General features: G+C 37.0%; 1 protein-coding gene and 1 long non-coding RNA gene across 4 annotated transcripts in view; both read left to right on the forward strand.

The window, feature by feature from the left end:
* si:ch211-127i16.2 (probable flavin-containing monoamine oxidase A) overlaps positions 1-19,182 on the forward strand; it is a 123,669-nt gene that overhangs the window by 43,279 nt on the left and 61,208 nt on the right. For all 3 annotated transcript variants that reach the window (XM_039769668.1, XM_039769666.1, XM_039769667.1), the window contains exon 5: positions 15,866-16,023. In XM_039769668.1, the coding sequence (XP_039625602.1) occupies positions 15,866-16,023 (158 nt within the window). The remainder of the gene's footprint in view (positions 1-15,865; positions 16,024-19,182) is intronic.
* LOC120539525 lies at positions 8,040-11,191 on the forward strand. Its single transcript, XR_005635621.1, has 2 exons — positions 8,040-8,210; positions 8,398-11,191. It is a non-coding gene; the product is annotated as an uncharacterized LOC120539525 (long non-coding RNA).

The following is a 19,182-nucleotide window of genomic DNA, read 5'->3' on the forward strand; positions in this document are numbered from 1 at the left end:
GCGGCTCCGACTCCGGCTTACAGGCAGGAGCCGTCTTCGATCGTTCACTTCAAAGAGCCGACTCCGATCATCACTTTAAAGAGGTGAAAGAAGTGAAATGAAGTTTATTGGATTTACAGAAATTGTGCAATAATTGTTCAAACAAAATCAGGCAGGTGCATAAATTTGGGCACCACAAAAAAGAAATGAAATCAATATTTAGTAGATCCGCCTTTTGCAGAAATTACAGCATCTAAACGCTTCCTGTAGGTTCCAATGAGTATTTTGGACCATTCCTCTTTACAAAACATCTCTAGTTCATTCAGGTTTGATGGCTTCCGAGCATGGACAGCTCTCTCTAACTCACACCACAGATTTTAAATTATATTCAGGTCTGGGGACTGAGATGGCCATTCCAGAGCGTTGTACTTGTTCCTCTGCATGAATGCCTTAGTGGATTTTGAGCAGTGTTTCGGGTCGTTGTCTTGTTAAAAGATCCAGCCCCGGCGCAGCTTCCGCTTTGTCACTGATTCCTGGACATTGGTCTCCAGAATCTGCTGATACTGAGTGGAATCCATACGTCCCTCAACTTTGACAAGATTCCCAGTCCCTGCACTGGCCACACAGCCCCACAGCATGATGGAACCACCACCGTATTTTACTGTAGGTAGCAGGTGTTTTTCTTGGAATGCTGTGTTCTTTATCCTCCATGCATAACGCCCCTTGTTATGCCCAAATAACTCAAATTTTAGTTTCATCAGTCCACAGCACCTTATTCCAAAATGAAGCTGGCTTGTCCAAATGTGCTTGAGCATACCTCAAGCGGCTCTGTTTGTGCTGTGGGCGGAGAAAAGGCTTCCTCTGCATCACTCTCGCATACAGCACCTCCTTGTGTAAAGTGCGCCAAATGGTTGAACGATGCACAGTGACTCCATCTGCTGCAAGATGATGTTGTAGGTCTTTGGTGCTGGTCTGTGGGTTGACTCTGACTGTTCTCACCATTCGTCGCTTCTGTCTATCCGAAATCTTTCTTGGTCTGCCACTTCGCGCCTTAACTTGAACTGAGCCTGTGGTCTTCCATTTCCTCAATATGTTCCTAACTGTGGAAACAGACAGCTTAAATCTCTAGGACAGCTGTCTGTATCCTTCCCCTAAACCATGATGGTGAACAATCTTTGTCTTCAGGTCATTTGAGAGTTGTTTTGTGACCCCCATGTTACTACTCTTCAGAGAAAATTAAAGGAGGAGGGAAACTTACAATTGACCCCCTTAAATACTCTTTCTCATTATAGGATTCACCTGTGTATGTAGGTCAGGGGTCACTGAGCTTACCAAGCCAATTTGAGTTCCAATAATTAGTTCTAAAAGTTTTGGAATCAATAAAATGACAACGGTGCCCAAATTTATGCACCTGCCTGATTTTGTTTAAACAATTATTGCACACTTTCTGTAAATCCAATAAACTTCATTTCACTTCTCAAATATCACTGTGTGTGTCTCCTATATGATATATTTAACTGACATTTTTTATCGTAACAACCAATGATTTATACAGGAAAATAGTGACTATTAACAAGGTTGCCCAAACTTTTGCATTCCACTGTATATGATATAATACATATACTGTATATTATATAAAGTTACATTTCTCTATAGAGACAAAACACATTAATTTAAAATGAGTAATAATATTACAAAGAGCAGTTACCCACAGGGCATAACATTCATATTTTTATACTTATTAGTGACACTTGGCAATATCTTTGATAGTGTCTTATTAAACAAGGTGCCTTAAAATGTTTGTTCCGGAAATGAACCCCGAGACCATCAGAACGTTTAGAAAATCAAGGAAACAACTTTTGAGAACATGACGAGATTCATCCAAAACTTTTATAAGGTAGGTTTATTCAAATCATGTTGTGTAAATAATATTAAAACTTTTTAAAACATTTAGTTTCTGTCCAGTACTAATGTAACTAATGACAGTAATTTGTTTGAATTTTTTAATATATTAATGTAAAATACAGTAACTGGTAAAATGCCTTTAGAGTAAACTGAAAATAGATTTGTAGGAAGATTTTTAGTTGTATATTTTTCCACTTTCAGAAGTTAAATAATGCTATATTTGTGTGTTGTATAAATAGTGATTTTTTTTAAGAAAAGCATGGTTCCTAACAAGTACTGTAGTCATATTAGGAATCTTATAGTGGCAGTAAATATAACTAAATACAGTAGATCATTCTAATTTAAAGGCCTTGTTAGACTAGAAAACAGCTGCAGCATGGTCTTCCATTAAGTGTGTCTGACACCCTGTTGCAGAGCTTTAACACTAGAATTACCAGAGCCTACGAAAAACCTTGTTGACCTGTCCCACCTTAAATCGCTTCTCGCCTGTCCGTCAGTGTCTTTTGTCCTTTAAATGTGTTGATAAGCAGCAAGCAGTCTGCTATCACATCCCCCACCGGCGCACAGTTTTCTCAGTTCAAGTCTGTTTACCTGTGTGTCAGTTGCTTGGAGTTGTATAGAGTGAGAAGTCAAGCAAAATGACACCTTTTATAAATACTATATCGTTATTTGGAAAACATACATTTCATGTGTGTTCCGTGTCTACAACGATCTATGTCAGGGGTGCCCACACTTTTTCGGCTTGCGAGCTATTTTTAAAATGACCAGGTCAAAATGATCTACCTACATTAAAAATCATATACTGTATATACTAGCAAAATACCCACGCTTCGCAGCGGCGAAGTACTGCATTAAAATTTTTATTAAGAAGAAAATTAAACCTTTTTAAACTGAGAAAAATATGCCAATAATTATTTGTTAAGGATCTCTTTGTATACCACATTGTCAGTTCGGCCCTCCGGTTGTAATATGACCAAGCTGTGCGCTGAACTTACTCTTGAGCATGCAACTTACAGTTGGCCATGTGAACAGTAATCTTGTCTCAAATCTGACAGCTTGGATTGCTGCTGTCATAATCGGTTTGAGTTTCATGGTTTGTTTCAATTACGACAGTATTTGCAGGATTTGTTGTGTTGAAGTGATATTCGGCATCTGTCAAGCGTTGTAAGCACAAAACCGTTTCATCGATAAAATCACATCCAGCTTTTGAGAGTTTAAACATTCATAAACATCAAAGTGTCCACTACTGAAATCGTCACCTGTGAATCTAAGACGTTTAAGAGGCATTGGCGGTTGTCGAAAGGTGTAAAATATTTGGCCATTTTGGTACACTTGAAAGCGACAACCAAACAATTCAGTGGCAGCCATCAACTCACATGCAGAACCATAGGTGAAGGGCTTAAGCATTTCACTCTTATAGTGCTCCTGTGTAGAATAATTATCTCCTGTACCGTCATCAGTCCACACCTTGAACCTGACCCAGTCATCCAATACATAAGACACAATGTTCCTCCAGATATCAAGAGTGAGCGTGATATGGCCGTGCAATATGTAACAAAGAGAATGGAAAAGGTAGGTGCCATCTCCGGGCATGGAAACCACTCGGTAAGTGACAGTTCTTTGATCGATAGTGATCACCTCGATAGACATGGTAAGGGGGGTTGGAATGATAAAGGAAATGGGTACCTGAGAAATGTAAAGTAAGTAAAATACCTATACAATAACTATAATTGTAATAAACAAATAATAAAACAGCGGAGAAGCCGTGGATTAAACAAAAAGGCTGTAGTTATCAGTAGGGAGACGTGAATCCTGCGGTGAAGCAAGGAAGGGAATGTAGAGATCGAAGCGACGGACAGTCTTATATAGGCAGTCAGCCAACAACGTGGGAGGCGTTGGGATGGGGGACCCAACGCCACCTCACACGGTGACCGAGCTGCAGGCTATGGACGTATATATGTACGTAAGTAGGATTCAGTTAGCATTGGGAACCCGTGTACCAAATTTCTTGAAGATGGGCCCATAAGTAACAAAGACTGTTGAAAAGTTCAATATGGCAGCTGACAGTGGCATCATACCACCGAAATAAGTATGTACATTGGTTTCAGTTAGTGCAGGGAAGCCGCCTACCAAATTTCAAGAAGATGAGGCCATAAATAAGAAAGTTCAACATGGCGGACATTGTTGACCGTTATGACCATTACGCTTAGAATTTCGAAATGAAACCTGCTTAACTTTTGTAAGTAAGCTGTAAAGAATGAGCCTGCCAAATTTCAGCCTTCTACCAACACGGAAAGTTGGAGAATTAGTGATGTTGGAAAGTTCAATATGGCGGCTGACAGTGGTGTCATATCACCGAAATAAGTACGTACATTGGTTTCGGTAAGCTCAGGGAAGCCATCTACCAAATTTCGTGAAGATGGGGTCAGCCTTCTACCTACACGGGAAGTTGGAAAATTGGTTGGAAAGTTCAATATGGTGGCCGACAGTGGTGTCATACCATCGAAATAAGTAAGTACATCGGTTTCGTTACGCAGGGAAGCCGCCTACCAAATTTCGTGAAGATGGGGCCATAAATAAGAAAGTTCAACATGGTGGACGTTGTCGACCGTTATCGACCGTTATGATCGTTACGTGTAGAATTTTGAAATGAAACCTGCTTAACTTAAGCTGTAAGGAATAAGCCTGCCAAATTTCAGCTTTCTACCTACATGGGAAGTTGGAGAATTAGTGATGAGTGAGTGAGTGAGTGAGTCAGTCAGTCAGTGAGGGCTTTGCCTTTTATTAGTATAGATATATACTGAGTATCAGAGGTGGGTAGTAATGAGTTACATTTACTCTGTTACATTTACTTGAGTAACTTTTTAAAAACATTGTACTTCTAAGAGTAGTTTTACTGCACCATACTTTTTACTTTTACTTGAGTACATTTGTGAGGAAGAAATTCTACTCTTATTCTGCTACATTGGGCAACACTCGAATCGTTACTTTTTTTACATTAGATAAAGTCTGACAGACAATTTCCAATCTGCTTTGTAGCGTATGCTGTCAAGTTGCGCACATGCCTTCCATTGCGTCTCAACTGCGATTTTAGTTCCCTCTCTTTTCTCTTTCTCAGATCACTTTTCAGAAAGAAGTCAGTTTCGTAGTTTTTATGAACAGTTTGAAAGTGCCTTTCCACATTTTCCTTCTTTGGAATAGCAATGATAGATTGACAGATCAGACAAACGCACTTTGATTGGGACATTGTGAGAGAAAAAAAATCCTCTTCCAATTCCACATCCAGTCCATAAACAACATTTTTTTTTTAAAAATCCCTTCTTTAGTCAATATAAATTGGAAGGCTAACTAGATCACTTAGATAGCCGGAGTTTTGCAGTAGCTCGCAGGTTTGATCGTGCGTGTGGGATGACCAGTGTGTTAGAAGAAAAGAGATCTCAGACTGGCCACCCTGTATGTCAATCAAGTGGCAAATGCAATTGGGAGGATATATGATAGAGTAACGTTTGAAAAAAAAATTTTTTGAATGCAACGCGATCTACGTGCACTCCCTTTCCGATCTACTGGTCAATCGACATTGGTCACCCCTGATCTATGTAAACACATTGTTAGAAAAGAAACGTTTTTCATGTTTTAGTAATAATTGACAAAATGTAGACATGAAGCTTATAACGTATGAAGCCTGAAGAGCACACTTGTTCTGTTATATTTGTACCTTTTGTGAAAGTGTTTCTTTGATATTTGGACTTCAGGCTTCACACATTATAAACTTCATGAAATGCATGTGTTCCAAATAACGATATACAGTAGTATTTATAAAAGGTGTCATTTTGCTTGACTTCTCACTCTATACAACTCCAAGCATCTGACATGCAAGTAAACAGACTTGAGCTGAGAAAACTGTGCACCGGTGGGGGATGTGATAGCAGACTGCTTGCTGCTTATCAACACATTTAAAGGACAAAAGACGCTGATGGAGAGGTGAGAAGCGATTTAAGGTGGGACGGGTCAACAAGTTTTTTCATAGGCTTTGGTAATTCTAGTGTTAAAGCTCTGCAACAGGGTGTCAGACACACTGTAGAGCAGAAGTGCAGGTCACAGAGATAGAACGTTATCATTCCAATTACCCTTATAGTCAGGGACAGTTGTAAGTCCACTGATGAATTATTAAACTCTATTTATTTCATTTATTGTTTAAAGACTGTAGTTTAGTGCCTAGTATATCTACTATATCTACTAGACATTTACTGCTTTTGATTCAGCACTTTAACTTTAAAAAAGTATTCCATCCTTTCATGTATAGGGTGGTCCAGATCTAATTATGCAATTTTCATTACACTATAACTTATTACGTTTATTACATAGAAAATAACCTGAACAGTCCCGGACCATAGAGAAGTGTGCGAACTGACGACATGAAGAATCATCTTTGCGCTGAACTGGAATCGTCCCCGCATAAATCAAAGTCATCCAGATGACCTGGATCTGCATAATTAGATCTGGACCACCCTGTACTTCCCAAAATATTTGTTTTTTTTTAATGTACAGTGCATCCGGAAAGTATTCACAGCGCATCACTTTTTCCACATTTTATGTTACAGTCTTATTCCAAAATGGTTTAAATTCATTTTTCTCAGAATTCTACAAACAACACCCCATAATGACAACGTGAAAAAAGTTTACTTGAGGTTTTTGCAAATTTATTAAAAATAAAAAAACTGAGAAATCACAGACTTTGCTCAATACTTTGTCGATGCACCCTTGGCAGCAATTACAGCCTCAAGTATTTTTGAATATGATGCCACAAGCTTGGCACACCTATCCTTGGCCAATTTCACCCATTCCTCTTTGCAGCACATATCAAGCTCCATCAGGTTGGATTAGAAGCGTTGGTGCACAGCCATTTTAAGATCTCTCCAGAGATGTTCAATCTGATTCAAGTCTGGGCTCTGGCTGGGCCACTCAAGGACATTCACAGAGTTGTCCTGAAGCCACTCCTTTGATATCTTGGCTGTGTGCTTAGGCTAGTTGTCCTGCTGAAAGATGAACCGTCGTCCCAGTCTGAGGTCAAGAGCACTCTGGAGCAGGTTTTCATCCAGGATGTCTCTGTACATTGCTGCAGTCATCTTTCCCTTTATCCTGACTAGTCTCCCAGTTCCTGCCGCTGAAAAACATCACCTCCATGCTTCACTGTAGGGATGGTATTGGCCTGGTGATGAGCGGTGCCTGGTTTCCTCCAAACGTGACGACTGGCATTCACACCAAAGAGTTCAATCTTTGTCTCATCAGTTTAGACAATTTTGTTTCTCATCGCCTGAGAGTCCTTCAGGTGCCTTTTGGCAAACTCCAGGTGGGCTGCCATGTGCCTTTTACTAAGGAGTGACTTCCGTCTGGCCACTCTACCATACAGGCCTGATTGGTGGATGGCTGCAGAGATGGTTGTCCTTCTGGAAGGTTCTCCTCTCTCCACAGAGGACCTCTGGAGCTCTGACAAAGTGACCATTGGGTTCTTGGTCACCTCCCTTATTAAAGCCCTTCTCCCCTGATTGCTCAGTTTAGATGGCCAGCCAGCTCTAGGAAGAGTCCTGGTGGTTTCGAACTTCTTCCACTTACGGATGATAGAGGCCACTGTGCTCATTGGGACCTTCAAAACAGGATACATTTTTATGTAACTTTCTCCAGATTTGTGCCTCGAGACAATCCTGTCTTGGAGGTCTACAGACAATTCCATTGACTTCATGCTTGGTTTGTGCTCTGACATGAACTGTCAACTGTGGGACCTTATTTAGACAGGTGTGTGCCTTTCCAAATCATGTCCAATCAACTGAATTTACCACAGGTGGACTCCAATTAAGCTGCAGAAACATCTCAAGGATGATCAGGGGAAACAGGATGCACCTGAGCTCAATTTGGAGCTTCATGGCAAAGGCTGTGAATACTTATGTACATGTGCTTTCTCAATTTTTTTATTTTTAATACATTTGCAAAAATCTCAAGTAAACTTTTTTCACGTTGCCATTATGGGGTGTTGTGTGTAGAATTCTGAGGAAAAAAATGAATTGAATCCATTTTGGAATAAGGCTGTAACATAACAAAATGTGGAAAAAGTGATGAGCTGTGAATACTTTCCGGGTGCACTGTATACTGTAGATTCACGTGTAACTGTATATGTGAGAAATATTTTACATTTTTTAAAAAACATGTATTAAAATACTGTTTGTATATTTAAAAAGCTTTATTTTGTTCTATGAAAAAGGTTGTAAGTGAAAAAGGAAAATTGTGTTTTTTTTATTACAGGCAAAATCATGTCATCTAATACTTCTCAGGTTGGTGAAAATATTATTATTCGTTTCAAGGATTGAATATTATAATACATTTATTTAATCAAGCTGTGTTGCAAAGTGTTTAGTTTCATTAACTTTGAATAACATTAACCATTTTTAATGTAGTACTATTTTGCATTTTTTTTAAGAAATACATGAAATGTTCTAAAAACTGTTTTCTTCCATAAAGGTAAACCATAGAAGATGAATCTATAGATTTTGATGACAGTGATGAACTATTTCAACCTGAAGAATATGAAGAATTAGATTCAAGCACAGAACCTGAGATTCCATGTGAGCTGAATGGAGAAAGAAGGAAAATAATCAATGAGAAAGATGTTTGAGATTTTTTTTTTTTATGAGAAAGAAAGTACTGTGGTTACCACTAAAAACTTTGCTGAGGGGAGCAATGTCATAATAGAAAGTGCTCGGGAGTGCTCAAGTAAGAAGAAATGTGAGAGACTGATGAAGAAATGTCCAGAGTTGTATTGTAAGACAAAGGTAGTTCATTTGCCTCGCCACCTCAGAGTAGTCGATATTGGACAATGAAATAGCACAATCAGCAGTACAGGCTTTTAAGTTAAGAATGCCCTATGCTTCATCTAAATCCCCTAACATGAAAGCAAAAGATTATCGGTATTTCCGACCATGTCTCGTTGCAGGGTGCTTTTCTGTTGTTAAACGTTTACCTCTTCATTTAATAAATGTTGATAAATATGCCAAAGATTCAGAGCAGTACAAAATCCTGCTTCATACTGCTAGCAGGAAAAGCAAGCAAAATAAAAAGAACATAATGGTTAAGCCAGATTTAAGCAGCAATACCACATTAGACATGAATGATGAAAATGCTGAACATAATATAGTGGACTCTGTAGAACTTATCAATCAGGATGAAACTGAAGAGCGTTTAATGGAGGAAAATGAAGAAAGTGGTGGCATGAAAAATGTAAAATCAGCAAAACAAAATATTTTTTGGGTTAAGAGTATTTTAGTAAAAAAAATTCTTACCAGGAACAATTAAGTCTTACCTATCAAGATTAAAACATTGGTACCATTATTTGCTTTCTGAAGAATGTACCAGCCTCTCAGAAGATGAAAAGCAAAAAATTAATTATTTGAAAGATTGTGTAGCAGGCTGGATCTGTTCTTATAGAAAGGAAAGTGCAAAACATGGCCTAGACAAAATGGATCAGGATCTTCTATACATTATTATACCAGAAAAAATGGAAGATTTTGAAAAAACGTGAGCCAGCCACAACAGCTATTAAACGTCTCGCTTGTATAGCAAGTAACAATAAAACACCTATTGCACAGACAGATTATATTTTAATACGACACTTTCTTTTAACAGAAATAGTAATTGGCAATGCTACTCGATCTGGGGTGCTTGCCAATATGACAGTGGATCAGCTCTCAAGTGCTCGCTGTATAGATAATTATTATGTCATTTCAGCAGCCAAACATAAAACAGCATCTACCCAGGGGCCAAAAAAAATATTCTTAGTCCTTCTTTGTTTAGTTGGCTATCAATTTTTTCTAAAAATGTTTGTCCACATGTTATTAGGGAAAATAATAATGACAGCAGTTATTTATTAGCAAATTATTTATTTCTAAGTTGGACAGGTGAATGTTTACAGAGTGGACAAATATCACAAGCTGTTCGCTCAGTTTGGAAGAAAGTTGTGCTTGATGAGCAGATAACTTGCAAATTGTTCAGGAAAACTGCAGTGTCACACTCCATCAGACACACCCTGATTTGAATGTAAACTTGGCAGACTTAATGTGTCAGAAGGTAGAAACAGCAAATAGGCGCTACAGGCTGGTGCAGAGAGAACAAACAGCTATCTAATGTAATGATAGGGCAAAAGGCCGCAAAGGATCTTGGAGAACCCGAATCTGCTGCTCTTTCTGTTTCACAAGAGAGTTAAAAACTACAGAATCAGCAACAAAATTTACTTGGAATGAAGAGCTTCTAAAATACATTGACAGTCTATTTGAACGTGATCTTACCGGTAATTTAAAGAATATAACTTGAGATGTGGTAAAGGAATAAAATTGAAAGTATTCCCAAATTAAAAAGTATATAACAGGTTAAGGACAGAGTTGTGCTTTTCAGGTGACTGTGACAAGGAAAGTTGAAATGCACAGGAGAATTCAAGTCTTCCCTTTGAAACAGAAAGTGTAAATGATAAAGTTAACAGACTCTTAGAGAGCCAAATGACTGCTTCTGATGTGACACCATTATTGGTAAAAGCAATACAGTGAAGTAGATTTTTAGCTCCTCTGAAACTAACTTTATAAAAGACAGATGCAAAAGCATAATTACTTCGGGGCCTATTTCTCAACAGCGGGTCCAAAAAGCATTGCAGTACTGCCATAAAGGTTTAGAAATCTTAAGAAAATTTTAATGTAAATTAAAATTTTAACTAGGATAAAGTATGAGTGCCGTAAACATGGAACTAAATAGTGATTTTAAAAAATAAATGTAGTTTTTTTTTTAAAACAATTTTAACTTAAATACTTTTCAAAAATGCTAATTAGTTTTATTATAAATGTCAAAGTATAAAAAATTAAAGCCCACATTTTCCAGTGAAAATAAAGTTGTTTTCAGTTAGTCACTGAATGTTATTAATATGGGATTAAGAGATAGATTTTCGTTTGTTGTAATTTGTACTTGTACTATGGTACTGTGAAGTTGTAATTGGCATAAAATAAAGGTGTTGTGTATGTGTTCCATTTTTCAAGGTACAGTATGTAATAATAAGTAAACCTTTATTACTGTTAAGGTGATCCAGAGCACTACAGTTACACTAAATTTTAATTAATGTTATAGTATATTTAAATTTAACTTAATTTATATATTATGGTCTGTCAAGATGTTGTAAATGGTAAAATCTCATTCATTAAAAAGCCACAGCTGTATTTTTCTGAAGGTATTGAAATTTGAAATTGTTCATTTAATAAATATTTTTCTTCTATAAATGTGTTCATTGTTCATTTCTCTTGTATTGAAATATTGCCTGCCGTTTGGTTCTGTTACTGTTTTCTTTTTATGTATATTGTCTTTGTAACATCTTAGAACAAATTTAAAAACAATTATTTAGGGCTCTATGATATCAGTTTATAATATTTAAAAAAGTGAAAGAATTTAAAACATATACTTCTTAGTAACCTGTTGTGCATTGGTATTATGAAAAGTGTTTTAAGTAGATGGATGGCAGACATATCCTTATGTGTGTATAGTACTGTAGCACCAGTGGAAAATGTTTTGTTTACATATTTTTAGTTATTTTCAACAGTTTTACTCCATTATGTATACACTTGAAAACTTACCACATGTAAAAAGTAATTGTTCAAAAAAGTAATATTATTTATCAAACTTTAATAACAAAATTGTTGTAACCTTACTTAACAGTCTTGACTGTGCTGCTCTGCCTCTCTTTATAAAGGGTTGGGTGATGATGGGTGTTTAACAGAACAAATATTTTAACACATTTCCTAATGGCACCAACAACATCCACTCATGGATTTTTTTTTTATTTTGCATAAAAAGTGTTTTTTGAGAATTTTACCTTAATGTTTGACTTCTTTAGGACTATTAGAATAAATGTTTTCATACCTTGTTCAGTCCCACTATTGAATGTTATTTACAGTAATCTCTAGATTATTTAGTACTAGCTGTGTAAGCTCGTGCTGTAAAAAGCCTGGGGTCCTAGAAACTATTGAAATCATCAGAAAAAAAGTTCAAATGTAGAGATGTCGGGTAATTGAAAGGAACATCTCTGGACATCTCTCTCCTAGGAGGATTTGTTTTGCCAACGTGCTCGCATCGCTTGTGCATTAGCGACGGGGAAAAAAAGTTAAAGGGATACCGTTTTGCCAATGTTACTGGCTAAGTGACTTTGTCTTTCTTCTGAGGTTTCGTTTTGCTGACGTGCTGACCCCACTTGTGTTTTTAGCTGCTAATTAAGTTTTCTGTTTCCTCGGAGGTGGAGACCTTACCCCAACTCCACCTTTAACTTCTAGGCCTGACAGGCACACACACACTTCCACACATAGATGTTTATATATAAGATTAATGTCTTCTTTGTTACTAACACATCTACAACATTCTTACTAAAAAAGAATGCTTATGTTCTTGATTTTTAAGTTCTCAAGTTGGCTGTTTTTATCTTCTTACAGTTCACATAAGAAACTATCCATTGTGTAACCACCTGAAAATAAAATACTTTAAAAATAATTTTGAGGTACTATTTGCATCAGCAGTCAGGCTTGTAGTTCTACTTTTTATTGACTCTTCTAACTTAAAATTGTAATTTCTTCAGTTTTTCTTCCTCAACACTGTGTCTAAAGCCTTTACCACTACACCACAGTGCAGTAATAGAAACCTGGTTAATTAATAAAGATGGGGATGAGCATAACCCAGTTGAGTACACATCTTTTAGGAACAATAGACATAATATAAAAAAAGAGTTGCTGTTTATTTCTCACAGAATTTAAATGCATGTCTTCTTCAGTTCGATGATGAGCCACATCATAATGCAGACATATGGATTCTTCTGGAAAGCATTCAAGAAAGAGGTTTTATTTTAGGAGTGTGCTATAGACTTTCAATGCATGTATGTCCTGTTCTCATCAAAAATATTTTTAATGATCTTTTGACTTATCTGTTTTTTTGATGTAGTTAAATACTGTATAGTTAATATTGTAATTCATATTTATTCTGAAGGTTCTTCACATTTTTAATATTATTGTCTAATGCATTAATTAATATTACTAACCAGATTAATCTTGAACATATTACAGCCCCAATGAAGCTAGATATGTACCATTTAATATTCCATTGCTGCCCATGATGCAGACCAAAACTTTGTTAGTCATGTATGTTTAAGTGCAATAATTATAATATTCAACACATTTCTTACACTACCTTCAAATTAGAAACTTTATTAAACAAAACCTACCTAATTTCCCTCAACTCCCACCTACCACTATACAAGAATAAATTTTGATTTTGAGGACAGCATTTCTCTAACATATAAAAACATTTTAAAGCCCCTCCCTTCCAAAGATCCCAGAGTACATTGGGAAAAAGATCTCTCACACAACATCTCGGAAAAGGAGTGGAAGGTAGCAATGCACAGAATTCATTCGAACTCCATATGCACAAAGCATACAATTATTCAACTTAAAATTATATGTCAAGCACATCTGTCTCATTTAAAATTGTCCACAATGTTTCCAGGGCAAGAGTCAATCTGTGAATGTTGCAATCAAGCTCTACACTCATGGAGCTATACGTTTTGGGCCTGCACCAAATTAACATCATTTTGGAGTGACCCAACGCCGCCTCACACGGTGACCGAGCTGCAGGCTATGGACGTATATATGTATGTAAGAAGGATTCAGTTAGTGTTGGGAACCCGCGTACCAAATTTCTTGAAGATGGGCTCATAAGTAACAAAGACCATTGAAAAGTTCAATATGGCGGCCGACAGTGGCATCATACCACCGAAATAAGTATATACATTGGTTTCGGTTAGCACAGGGAAGCCGCCTACCAAATTTCGTTAGGATGGGGTCAGCCTTCTACCTACACGGGAAGCTGGAGAATTAGTGACGTTGGAAAGTTCAATATGGCGACCAAAAGTGCCGTCATACCATCGAAATAAGTATGTACATCGGTTTCAGTTAGCGCAGGGAAGCCGCCTACCAAATTTTGTGAAGATGGGGCCGGAGTGATGAAATGGAGTGTTATTTGATTTAAAAACAAAAATCAGTAAAATTAAAATATAAAATAAATATTACCTTTTTATGTTAAAAAATGCCCTTTTTTGGCATGTTACAAAAGTTCCCTACAAGTTACACATGTGCCCTGTGGCGAGTTACAAAAATTCCCTAAGGTTACAAAAGTTCCCTCCTATGGTTACAAATGCCCTTTTTTAAGTTACAAAAAGGCCCTAACATCTTTCTATCTATCATGCTTGCACTCAAGACTACTGGGATATACATCAGATCCCTGTAAGTCTAAACTTGATAATCTGGTAAGCAAAATGCATGGATACCTGAGTTGAAACAGGTACTCATGCTACATTACTGAGTTTCAGATGTAGAATTGTATGTGCTAATATTATTTACAGAAAATAGACTGATGGAAAAGGATAGAATGTCTGTGTGTGGGTGTGTGTGCATGCGCATATCGATGGACATTTTAGCTGGCATTGAAAAGGCAAACAATGTCCTATACATTTGACTCCTCATTGAGTCCGTCTCCTGAAAATTTATGGCCGTTTTCAGTCCAGCTAATGGACCAGCTTTGCTACTAGGTACTGTAGCTCACAGTGCTTACTGAAATAATGTGACAAGAAACATGACCTTTAAAAATGATATTCAAAACAATGAAGAATTTGTCTGTTATTGTGTAAATGTTTGCATGAGAGTCATAAAATGGGAGAACAACAATTGTCATTCAGCATTAAATGGGCAATGGGCTCATTAAATGGTAGGAATATGTCTGATTTTATAAACATCTTGTAGATCTTATGGCTATTTAGAGTCAAGATGGACAAATCCAGATTTGTAAGGCATTAGAAAGTGAATGTTTACAGTTTAAGACATTGTGAAACTGGTGTTACACCTGACCCTTCAGCAACCATATTTGTTTACAATGTAGCTTCATTAAAATGTACACTACCAAAGAAGAATCCTTGGATTGTTCTAGACAAAAAAGGTAAATGTGCCATTGTTGGAATGGACATAATCACATTTACAGTTTAGCATTTGCTTTAGTGCTTCTCGGTTCTCGTGACAGACCAGTATGTATGCTGGCTTTCGCAGAAAAATAGTTTCTGTTCACTGAGTAATGTATGAACTGAAATTTTACATTTATTGTAATTTAGTTAATATGTGTGCATTGTACAGTCATCTGTGATGTTGTTGTCTGTCCTGCCTTCTACAGAATAAGTAAGGGGTAGTTTAAGTAAAAGTGTTCACTTAATTTGTGCAGAATTGTAGGAGAATATAGAGGACAAACAAATTCATTTATTAAAATTGGTCTATTAAATATTCATCTGAAAAGACTGCAGCATTGTGTAACCTGATTACGCACCAGATTTGAGATAATACTTCATTTTTCAATTTCTACAGCAAACTTTTGTTAGCAGGCTAAGCAATATTCAGATGATAAAATCACCACTTTTCCTTCAATGCTTTTGGATCGTAGGTGTCTAACAGTATATAGGAATATAATTAAAGACATATTTTAAAGCTCTGTTCAATGTAGATTTTTCTTATATAAATTCAAATAGTTTTTCAATAAAACAAGTTCAGCTACAATGAAAGCCAACTGGTACAGTGGGTCTCCAGTACTAAAATTAAGAAGCTTTGATTTTTTTACTCTGTAAAACTAATTTAACTCACTGGCACTTCTATGTGCTTTGCCCTATTGCATGGTTGGCAGAGTGGGTCTTCTCACAAAGCACGGAAAGGTTATGATCCTGATTCTCCCTGCCTACAGTCTGATATTGTCTTTGTTTTACAGTTAAGTAATTTGAAGTACTATTCACTCTTTTTCCTTCCTTGGTGCAGAATATCATTTTAAAAGTTAAGATTATGATTTTTCCCTATTGCTTGATTGATAATGGTCTTTTTTTTCACAGAGGCAAAAGAGTGTGTAGACTTGGCTTGCAGGGCTGTCTTTGGGATGGAGAGCAATGTCATGTCTTTTCTTTACTTTTTAATGTATTCTTCTGCCTCTGGTGGTTTCATGCCTCTTGTGGAAGCAACCTATGGATCTGCACAAGAATTCAGAATAAAGGTATGGGTCATATACATACATACGGGTCAATGTAATAGAATCAGAGAATGAGTTAAGATGATTTAAAGATTAGGAAATGTTAGATATTGGTGAGTATTCTATTTGCAGTGAATTTAATACAGTTCAGAATTCAGTACTGTTATTTTATTGCACGCACTACATTCCACTTTTCCAAAGTGAAACATAATTATTTCTATTCTTCTTCTTCTTTCGGCTGCTCCCGTTAGGCGTTGCCACAGCGGATCCTCCAAAATTGTTGTCCGCATATTGATTTGGCAAAATTTTACACTGGATGCCCTTCCTGACGTAACCCTCCCCATTTATCCGGGCTTGGGATCGGCATGAAGAAACACACTGGTTTGAGCATCCCCTGTGGCTAATTATCTCTATTAAAATATTACATGTTAAAAATGTTATCTCTGTAAAGATAAAGCATTGATATTTTCTGAGACAACTAACATTTTCAGGATCAAACAATAAATCTAGTTTACTGTATAGCCATCTTAACTAATCTGTGTTTACAAAACCATATAGATAACATTTTATATTTACACTCCATATGCTTGGCTCATGTCCAAATGTCTTTTAATGGCAGTTTCATTTCAGAGCCACAATTCAGCTAGCTCTCTAACACTTTATATATTAGCCCTGGATTTTACTTGCACCGTGTCCCAGTTAAATTTGTGGCTGGTTGAGCTTGTATGTTTGTATATCAGAAATCATGACGCCTTCCTTCTGACAGCTTTGTGATGTTCTTGTATGTGTGTTGAGAGTGTTTTAGATGTTTGTCCCACATATGCAGCTGGGCGTGCACTGCATGGAATACTGTATACTGGGTTTCGTGTCTCTAATGCTGATTTCTTGCTCTTTTGGCATTAAAAAGAACAGTCCGCTGGGTGTATGCAGGTTTATGTACTATTTTTATGCCTGATCTGGACAGGATATGTTTCTGATACACTACTGTGATATGGAAGAGTGTGCCAAGCAGAATGTTAGATCAGACAGTGAGTCGATTGTTTGCTGAGATCTGTGGCATTGTTTGATAAACGTCTTGGGGGCCATTTGATGCGAACAGATGGAAAAGATAACGTCCGTCATTCTTTTTTGTATTCTTTGTATTACAGTGGGTGTAAATCCTTCTGAGCAGAGTCTAAACACAACTCCATTTATGCGATGAGGGATGATTTCTAGAAAGGTGTAATATTTTGTCCGCATAACATTCTTTGCGATAAACACTCAGAATTAAGGGCTGTGTCATTCCCTCTTTCAATGGAGATGTCTAGGAAATTAATGCATTGGTTCATTTCTTTTTTCCACTGTAAACTGAATTGCAAAGATTACTGAGTTGATGTGGCTATGGAATTCATTCATCTGGTTCCTTTTTAATATGGCGAATGTGTCGTCAATGTAGCAAATCCAAGGTTTAGGTGTGAACTGGGTTGGAGACGCACGCTGTATAACTAGTTCATCTAAGAGACCTGATAATGGACCTTCCTTTGGCACACCTTCTTTCTGTCGGTAGCATTGTCCATTAAAATAGCTGTGGGTTTTCTGGCAAGGTGATATTAAATGCATTATGTCATTTATGGTCAGCTTCGTTCATGTTGTTATTGTGGGGTTGTTGTTTAGTTTTGTCAGTAAAGTCTCTGTGGCTAGATAAATTGGAATCATAGTATTCAGCGACATGACATCTAGCAAGACCATGATTTCATCATAGATACATTCATCAGGCACTGCAATGTCATTCAGCGCTATTAACAGAACAATACGAATCCTATGTTAAATGTTTGAGCATATGAAAAAGATACGCCATTAACAGACATTTGGATGTGAATCCAGCATATTCAGGCTTATAAAGAAGAACATCTAAATAATAAAAAAGACCTCATGACCAACACCCTCCAAAAGCCCACCTTATTGATCCAGCCCCATACCCTTCAGCAGCTATATTTTGCCTTTGATTCCTGTATGTCTAATCATTTTCCTCTGTTGGAATAAAGGAATAAAAAAATGGTTTTTGATATGTGTAACTCCTCAGTGTTAGTGTGTGCAGCATCGTTCTTAATAACACTCAGTTTTGTCTTCATTCTCTCCTTCATTATTACCTCAAAGGGGGTCCAGAGTGTGTCCCATAACTGAGCCTGCCATTTTAATTCATTTGTTAGCACAGTGATGTTGGTAATTGAAGTGATGTTACTGGCCCAGCACACCGCAGCAAAAAATTGCACTGGTCATCACAGAATTGTAGAAGATGTGAAGAATGTCACTACCCACTTTAAAGAAACACAATCTTCTCAGAAAAAACAGCCTGCTCTGCCCTTTCTTATGTAGTTCCTCTGTGTTCCAAGACCAGTCCAACCTGTCATTAATTTGGACCTTCATGTAACTGTTGGAGCACACCATCTGTACATCCACTCCTTGAATAGTGATCAGACATTGAAGCTCTTCATTGCAGTGAACGTTAATAACCAGTTCCTTGGATTTGGTGTTGTTAAGCTTCAGACAATTCTCTTTGTACCAAGAAACAAATTTATCCACCTGACTTCTATACTCTGTCTCATCTCCTTTATCAATACACCTCATAAGTGCAGAATCGTCTGAGAATTCCTCTTGTTATATGTATAGTCTGAGGTGTACATAGTGAAAAGAAAACAAGACAAGACTGTTCCTTGTGTAGCTCCAGTGTTGTTCACATCCCTATCAGAAACACACTCTTTGAGTCTCACAAACTGCAGTCTGCCATACAGATAGTCCATTATCGAGGACATCATAGGCTCATTCACCTGCATATTTTTGAGTATACCCCTTAACTGGGATGGTTGGATGGTATTGAAGGTGCTGGAGAAATGGAAACATATAACATTAAGTAAATACTGTTTATATCACTTCTTTGCATTACATCATAATCATTGCAAACTGTCAAACATTCTACTTTTAAGTGAATACTGCATATATGATTACCTTTATTCTACATATTGTTACTTATACTTTATAAATATAATATATGCTGCTCTTGTCAGTATCCATCTTATTGTAATCTTGTGTAATTGTAATGCTTATGTCTATTTCTTTGTCTATGTGTATATCTATTTTTACCTACAGTATACTTGCCTGTAAGGCAAAGATGTAAACTAAATTTCACTATACAGAAGTATAATG

Source organism: Polypterus senegalus, chromosome 11 (assembly GCF_016835505.1).
Source record: "Polypterus senegalus isolate Bchr_013 chromosome 11, ASM1683550v1, whole genome shotgun sequence".
Lineage (NCBI taxonomy): Eukaryota > Metazoa > Chordata > Cladistia > Polypteriformes > Polypteridae > Polypterus > Polypterus senegalus.